Source organism: Peromyscus leucopus, chromosome 6 (assembly GCF_004664715.2).
Source record: "Peromyscus leucopus breed LL Stock chromosome 6, UCI_PerLeu_2.1, whole genome shotgun sequence".
Lineage (NCBI taxonomy): Eukaryota > Metazoa > Chordata > Mammalia > Rodentia > Cricetidae > Peromyscus > Peromyscus leucopus.
In genome coordinates, this window is record NC_051068.1 from 70,587,742 (window position 1) to 70,596,205 (window position 8,464).

The following is an 8,464-nucleotide window of genomic DNA, read 5'->3' on the forward strand; positions in this document are numbered from 1 at the left end:
ACCAAAAGAAAACCAAAAGCTCTCGTCCTCACCTGGTTGTCAGAATCTCTAGATGGAGTCAGAGCAGTGATGATGGCCGCCGTCTGACCCCAGGCTCTGGGCACTGTGGAGGGAGTCCTTTCCTTCCCGGAGGACTGCTTGCCTTGGAAGTACTAGCTGTTCCATTTCCCTCCTTTTCACAGCATAATTCTGTCCCTGGAGGTCAAGTTACATCTGCTGCACAGCTACATGAACGTGAAGTGGATCCCACTGTCATCTGATGCCCAGGTGAAGGCTGCTGCCACCACGGCCCTGTGTCCTCACTGTCAGCCACAGGAAGAGCGAGGGGAGAAATCTGTTCTAGTGCGGTCTGACGACGACGAAGGCGGCAGAGCCTGGCTCCTCCTTTCTGTCCCCTGTGGCCACCTGTCCCTAGTCACACTCTGCTTTCTTCCTTCCTCTGCTTCGTTATTTACCTCCCTGGGGACTGAACCCGGGACCTCCACGTGTTGGGATGTGCTTCACCACTGAGTGACACACCCAGTCCCGGACTCGGCTTTCTAATACCAAACTATGCTCCTTAAGAGACCCTTCTTCTCTTTCTTAATAACTTGAGATTCTCATTTCTGTGTCTCTGCCCCTCACTCTTTGGATAGATCTGTTTGGGCACCAGAAAGAGAATGCCCAAGAGCTCCTGGTCATGACTTTAGGAGCAAAGGCAAAGCTCCGAGCTCCGGATTATGGACTGTATAAAAGCAGTGCTCAGGCTTGGGCGCTTCTGGTTAGTTAAAGCTTCCTGGAGGTTAATTTTCAACAGAATTTGACATAGACTAGTAATAATGAACATACTGGTATCTGCAAAAATAATTTTCCAGCCAGGCAAAGTAGCAAACACCTGTAGTCCCAGTATTTTGGGAAACTGAGGCAAGGGGATTGTGAGTTCTAGGCTACCCTGGATTGTGTAACAAGACCCTGTCTTGAGTGAAAGGAAGGAAGGAGGGAGGGAAAGAGGAGAGAAGAGAGAGAGAGAGAGAGAGAGAGAGAGAGAGAGAGAGAGAGAGAGAGAGAGGAGAGAGAAAGAAAGAAAGAAAGGGAAGGAGAGAGAGAAAAGGCCGCTGCTTGCCCAGAGGCCATGCATTCCAGGCTTCATCGCTGGGGGCACTCGGGTCCTTTGGATCTCCTACTTCAGTGAGCGAGGGAAAAGTAGACACAGATGATGTCTTTTCTTGGCCCGTGACACACCTGGCTGGAGCCCTTCTCCGGAGCTGGACAGTCACTCCCCCTGACAGACGGGGTGCACAGGTCATTTATGCTCTCCTGTTTGCTCCCTATTGCTGTGCTGAAGACCATGACCAAAACAGAAACGGGAGGAAAGGGTCTGTTTGGTGTCCGTGCTCTGATACCACTCCATCACTGAGGGGCGCCAGGGCAGGAACAGAGGCAGGAACTGAAGGCAGGCCATGGAGGAGCGCTGCTCGCTAGCCTGCTCTCCCCACTCACACACCCCAAGACTCCCTACCACAGAAGCAGCACACACACACACACACACACACACACACACACACACACACACACACACACACACACACACACACACACACACACACACACACACACACCCCGCCGTGGGCCGGGCCTCCCACATCAGTCACTCATTAGAAAGGCTGCTCCTCAGACTTGCTGCTTGCCACAATCATGGGGGCCGCTCTTCAACTAACATTCCTTCTTCCCAGATGACCCTACCCTACATCCAGGTGACACAGATACTCACCAGGACACTACCCTTTGTTGTGTGGCCAGTCCCTGTGAGCAGGGGCTACAGGGGCCCTGTAAGCTGTTGTAGGCTCCATGTCTCTGGGAGCCTCCCCGCACCAGCCCGGTGAGGTGACTGTCGTTGCTGTCCTCTCTTACAGGCGCCTCTGGCCCAGCCCGAGTCCCCCACAGCCTCAGCTGGAGACGAGCCCAAGTCCACTCCTGAGTCCGGGGAGTCGGACAAGGAGTCGGTGGGCAGCGGCTCTACCGGCAATGACGGCGGCAGGCGGAAGGAGAAGTCGAAGCGAGACCGGGAGAAGGACAAGAAGAGAGCGGACTCTGTGGCTAACAAGCTGGGCAGCTTCGGCAAAACGCTGGGCAGCAAGCTTAAGAAGAACATGGGGGGCCTGATGCACGGCAAGGGCCCCAAGCCTGCCGGGCCGGGCAGCGGGGCTGGAGTAAGCAGTGGCACCGAGACTCTGGAGAAGAAGAAGAAGAACAGCGCGCTCAAGAGCTGGAAGGCTGGCAAGGAGGAGGCCGCTGGGGATGGGCCCGCGTCTGAGAAGCCCTCGGCTGAGTCTGTTGGCAATGGGGGGAGCAAGTACAGCCAGGAGGTGATGCAGAGCCTGAGCATCATGCGGATCGCAATGCAAGGGGAGGGCAAGTTTATTTTTGTCGGAACCCTGAAGATGGGCCAGCGGCACCAGTACCAGGAGGAGATGATCCAGCGCTACCTTGCAGATGCCGAGGAGAGATTCCTGGCAGAGCAGAAGCAGAAGGAAGCTGAGCGGAAGATCATGAATGGAGGCTTAGTTAGTGGGCCGCCTCCAGCCAAAAAGCCAGAGCCGGATGGCGGGGAGGACCAGCCCAGCGACTCCCCAGCAGAGTCCAAGGCACTGGCGGCGTTCTCTACCGGTTACCCTGGGGGCTTTACTATCCCTCGACCTTCTGGGGGTGGGGTCCACTGCCAGGAGCCCCGGAGGCAGTTGGCAGGGGGCCCGTGTGTAGGCGGCCTTCCACCCTATGCCACCTTTCCCAGACAGTACCCTCCTGGGCGACCCTACCCTCACCAGGACAGCATCCCATCTCTGGAGCCAGGCAAAGATGGAGTTCACAGGGGTGCCTTGTTACCACCCCAGTTCCGCGTGGCTGATTGCTATAGCAATGGCTACAGAGAGCCCCCTGAGCCGGATGGATGGGCCGGAGGTTCCCGGGGGGTTCTCCCAACCCAGACCAAATGCAGACAGCCGAACTGCAGCTTCTATGGGCACCCCGAGACAAACAACTTCTGCTCCTGCTGTTACCGGGAAGAACTGAGGCGGAGGGAACGGGAACCAGGTGGGGAACTGCTGGCGCACAGGTTCTGAATGGGTAGAAGAACCTCGGCGGCGGCGGCGGCGGGAAAGGGGTAAACAAAGAAAGTGAAGCTCAACTCTGGCTCCTGGAGACCCAGCCCCTGTGTCGATGGGGCCCGTGCAGAAATGTCTGTGAGAGCTGGAGTGCAGCAGGCTGGCGGGCAGGACAGGGCTGGTGCCACCTCAGGGCTGGGCTGCTCTTAGGGAGGGCTGACTTGAGACTGCACGACCGAAGGGAAGACTATCTATCTCATAACCCCTGCGCCCTGTCCCAGGGCCCAGGGGAACGTAGGGAAATAATTGGTGTGTGTGGGTGGGAGGTGGGTGGACATCTTGGGGGAGGAACCTGGAAAGAAGGTCCTCAGTCAGCGAAGGAAAAACCAGACCAAAGTTCATTGACTTTAGAAAAAAAGCACATGGTGGTGGAGTTGGGAGTGTAGAGGGACTCTGAGATACTGACCATGTTTGATTTGGTTTGAATTAGGTAGGTGACAGGCTTGGGTACATTCTTCTTCCCAAGGAAGGGTCAGGCAGTGTGTGCCTGGCCTTCTTAGAAAGGAGATTTTAAATCCCAGAGAGTGGACGTAGCAAAGGGAGGAACTTGGAGGAGGATTCTTTTTCCTAGTAAGTTTTATGTTCTAGCTAGTCATCTGTCGTCCATTCTAGTTTTAGGGGAGTTTGCCTGTTGCCCCCATCTTTTCCTCATCCTTTTTGAGGACTGAGTTCAGCTAAGTTAAGATTAGTTGTGGTTTAAAGAAGTTTTATTTTTAAAAGCAAGTCCTCTTTGGGAGAGAGAAGGGTGGTAAGAGCAGCCTCGTGTGCGGGGCTCTCTTCAGGTGGGTGCAGAGTGAGCTGTTTCTAACTACTTAGCAATAACTACATGTGGGCTTGGAGTGCACTGAGGAGGCCGAGGGGCCAGACTGTTTGAAGCTATACCAAAACCCTCTGTAGAGCTCTCCTGCTGCTGCATTTCTGTAGAAAGCAGCTTATTTTACTGACTAATTTTTTTTAAAGAAAAAATAAGACCCTGGCAAAAAAAAATTTAAAAATTACTTACTTCCCACCCCCATTTAAGTGATTTTTTTTCTCCTTCCTGTCTACTTCTGGAGAACGAACTTAACATCTTGGCTTCTTTTGTTAAGCCATAGCTGACCTTAATCTATGGTTAGTTTATTAAAATAATAAAAATACTTTGTAAGAAGAATTATTTTTGATATTAGGACTGGTGTTGAAGCATGGGATGGGACTAGGGGCCATTTATAAAGGTAGCTAGAGAAATATATTTTAGTGAACCATAGCCACAGGCCCAGATTAGTCCCGGTGGGCTGATCTGCCTTTGGGTTTCTCCCTTTCCTGAGCCAACCCTGTTCTCCAGAGGGGGAGCGGCCCCAGTGGGAAGAGGTCCCTTGCGGTTTGCACAAAGCACAAGTCTGGACAGCACTCGCTCTGCCCAGAGCCATTTCGAAGAGCTTTAAACCAGAAGACTCCCTCACCAGTTGTCCTTTCTCCTTGTATTTTTTTTTTCTGGGGGAAAAATCATCTATGCAATTGTATACACTTGTGGCTGTATATGAAGAAGGGGTGTAAGTGTGCTTCCGTGTCCAGAGTGTTGACTGGCTGTCCTGTGCTTTGATTTCTTTACTGAGGTATGTCATCGCCCACATTTGATGGAATGTAATCCCTACATTGGAGCTAAGGCACAAATGGCTCTGCGTGCGTGCGTGCGTGCGTGCGTGCGTGCGTTCGTGCGTGCGTGCGTGTGTGCGTGTGTTTGGGGGGACTCCTGTCTACATGTTTCTTCTGCCTAGTCAGGATAATGATCACACACCTCCCCTTGGTAACAAAGCTAGTCAACAATTCCTCATTGAAATTATTTAGTTTAGAAAGGCTTTTTTCCCCTCAAAAAATTTGAAAGTCACTTCCATATCTGTCAATCTGTTGATTTAATAATTTCCTGTCATTATTTTCAGACAATTTTTGTTTGTTTCTTTGCTATGTAGCCCTGGCTGGCCAGCCTGGTACTTGTTACATAGCCCAGGCTAGCCCCCAACTTACAGCCACCCTCCTGCCTCAGTCTTGTGAATTGTGGGACCTGGGTGTGAGCTGCCACATCCAGCTTTCTTTAGGCTGGAGCCTAACAGAGACAAGCATTTCTGCAGGTGTGTAACTTAAAGTTTGTCTATTCAGAAATGGAGGGGTTTTATGTTTTGTTTTTTTAGATAGAGTCCTCCTTGGGCCTCAAATGTATGGCCCTCTTGCTTCAGCTTACCAAGTGCTGGGATCACGCTACCCAGTATATAAACATAATATGAAAAGCCCAGACTGACCCAAACATCAGAATCTTGGGATGTAACAGGAATGGTATTGAGGTGAAAGCAGTGAGTCCTGAACTGAACAAATATGAGGACAAATCCTATGTATTTACATTTCGATGTTCATAAAGTTCGTTGTTTTTTTTTGTTTTTACATGTTTTGACTTTTTACAAAATACTGCATCAAGATGGTATTTATCTTGATTCATGGGTTTTAAGCACTCCTTCATTTTTTCTCCCAAGGTGGATGAATGCCTTGTGCCTTGTTCTCATCACCTTAGACTTGTCCCAGTTCCTGGAGTTGGAGTGGTACAGATGAGCCCCCTCCCTTCCTGACACTACAGACACCCTGGTGGCACTGCTCGTCATCCCCACACCCTCCCTGGGTACCTGCCTAGGTGAATAGGGACAGAGATGGTCCAGCTGGGGTTTGCCCAATAAGACCAGGGAAGTTGCTCTCGCTGGATTGCCGTGCTTGGACTTGATCTGTTAGTAGATTGTATTGACCACTCCTGTTTTTAAAAACCAAGAACAAATGAAGAGAAACAGAAACCTTGTATCATGTTTGTTTTTATTTATATGGTACCCAATCTTAATTGTTTGCCTTTTCAAAGCAAAAATAAAAGGAAGTTCCAGGGACGGGAAGGGAGTTCTAAGATTATGTGGAAAAGGGGTCTTAAGCCCTTTTAACTTTTTGTTAAATTAGTTTTAATTGGGAGGGTGACTATTAAGACACCAAAAGGCCTCTCTACCTAAGGGTTTTATTTATTTATTTTTCTTTTTTTTTTAAATAAGGGATGGTGAACTTTATTTTTCACTCTTTTTGGGGGTGACGGAGGGGTTGAGTAGGATGGAGTTAATAATGTCTGGAAAACAAAACAGATCCAGATTGGCTTGCATTTTGGTGTAGACAAGCCCATGCGATTACTGTGGTGGGAGAAGTGAGGGAGGGTTGCGTGGGGAACTTCAAACCTCCCTTGTTTAGAGGGTCATGGGGGTGACAGGAAGGTAGACCCTGTATCCCTAGGTGAGGCATGGCCTCATCTCTCAGGCTTATATTTAAGTGCAATTATTCCTGTTAATCCAGGGCATCTGGGGTCCTACTGAAGTTAATGGAGAGAGGAGATCTTCAGGGTTCTTCTTTTCTCCTTTCCACTTAACATGGTTACACCCTCTCCCCTACATTCTCTGCCCTGTCCCCAACTTCCTGCAAATCCACTAGAGGCCGGCCTCCAAATCCTTCCTCTTTACTCAGGCTGGCTTAATTGAGAATTGCAAAAGACTTTCTTCATACTGTGTTTTATAAAGAATATAAATTATATCTTTTTATTTAGTTTTTAAGATGCAATTTCTAAGAGTGAGGGATGGTGTTAAGCTCCCTGCTGTGCCTTAAAATAGAAGTACCTTCCCTCACCATAGGCTTCCAGAGTCCACAGACAATAGAGCAGAAATTGCCATGACTTTATATTATATACTTGGGTGGGGGGTGATCCTGAGCCCAGAGAATGGAGCTGGTTCCCTGAGATCTGGCTCTGGCCTTTCTTCCTTCAGTCACGTGCCCAAGGTTCCAGGCACTTTGTTTTTCCTTCAGTAAAGGAGCATTTGGGAAATCATTGTCTGTGTGTTGCTCAGACACCTCTGGACTCTGCCCTCTTTTTCCAAGGACAGTGCCACCCATATAGCCATAGGTGAGAACAGAATTGGAAGCCATTTTCTGGCTTGGAAACACGAACTCCAGAGTCTTAGAACTGAATTCTTTCCCTCCATCTCCAACTGCAGATTCAGTGAGTCATAGAGGCTCTGTCTCTTTTAATAATATTTTGCAGCTACCCAGTCACAAATTAGGGTGTATTGCCTCCTGTGCTTAAGCTGATTAACTGTCATGCTTCCGTGTGGAATTCCTGTGCCCCTCCGTGGCTGCGTGGGTGGGGGCAGCAGAAGAGATGGACGCTGTCTAAGGAGTCGGGTGGGAAGGACCTTGGCCTCTTTCTGTGTTTATAACTGGATCTGTGATTCATCGTGTGAGTCACTCAGCTCCACCTCCCTCCTCCAGCTGCCCCTCCCAGCAGCCCTTGCTCCTGGCAAACCTGTACCCAAAACGGGTCTGAAAATGGAAAAATCTGATGCAGCTCTTTGCCTCTCTATGCCCTTTCCATCCAGTAGTGGACAGCTGGGTTGTGCTGCAGGTGGTGAGAGTCTTCCGTTACCTGACCTTCAGCTGCTACCCTTGCATTTCTGGTTAGGGGGTGATCCAAGTCACCCAGTTTATTTCTCTGACCATTCTTCCTCTGTGTTCTGCTGTTCCCATACCTCGAGGTATTAAAGACTAAAATGAGGCTCTCGGAAGAGTGGTGGGGGGAAGAAAAGTGGATCATGGGATTCTAAACCATGGGGGTGGGGGGCGCACACCTCTTCCTACGCCGCTTCCTTATTACAGTTCATACTTTATTCCACAAGACATTGAGAGGTGCGTGGTGGGGTCGAGGTGTTCAGCAACCTTTTGGACCTCACAGTAAGGCTTCTGGGCCCCCTTTTTAGCAAGTACATACCTGTTCCAGACTGGCTCGGCTCGCGCCAGCTCCACTGTTTCCACGGTTGCAGCCAACACAAGGAACTTGGGGAGCTGAGGCTGGAAGGATGTGTGCTGTGGGGAAGGGAGGGTTGAATGTCACGACCCCCACCTAAGGATTGCTGCCTCTGTACAGACTCAAAAACAATAAAACAGCAGCTCATTAACCCTATTTTGTGTTCACTTCCTGTCTTTGGCGGTGGAACAGGCCACCCTCAAGTTGCCCTCCCCGTCTCCGTTCCTTGTCGCCTGGCACCCCACCCCCACCTTTGCTGCTTGAGTTCAGCGGGGAAGGAGGGGGAGATGTGATCCTGGAGCCGAAGGAAGGTTTCCAACCCCTAGCTTTCAAGTCCAGAACATGAATCATTCATTAGGAGATCTGGTGACTGGGTTGGAGGGGGAGGAGTCGTGTACCTGGGCAGGGCTTTCCTGGGGAATAAGTGGGGGCGGGGGCGGGGACGCGCGCCTGCAGTGAGGAAAGGCTGGGTTAGATACCA

At 50.4% G+C, this 8,464-nt stretch overlaps 1 protein-coding gene across 3 annotated transcripts in view; it reads left to right on the forward strand.

Moving 5' to 3' along the window:
* The window catches only part of Otud7b (OTU deubiquitinase 7B), a 61,685-nt gene extending 53,546 nt beyond the window's left edge, over positions 1-8,139 (forward strand). For all 3 annotated transcript variants that reach the window (XM_028856287.2, XM_028856289.2, XM_028856288.2), the window contains exons 11-12: positions 183-267; positions 1,893-8,139. In XM_028856287.2, coding sequence (XP_028712120.1) covers positions 183-267; positions 1,893-3,098 — 1,291 coding nt within the window. In that variant the 3' untranslated portion in view covers positions 3,099-8,139. The remainder of the gene's footprint in view (positions 1-182; positions 268-1,892) is intronic.
* The last annotated feature ends 325 nt before the right edge of the window (positions 8,140-8,464 follow it).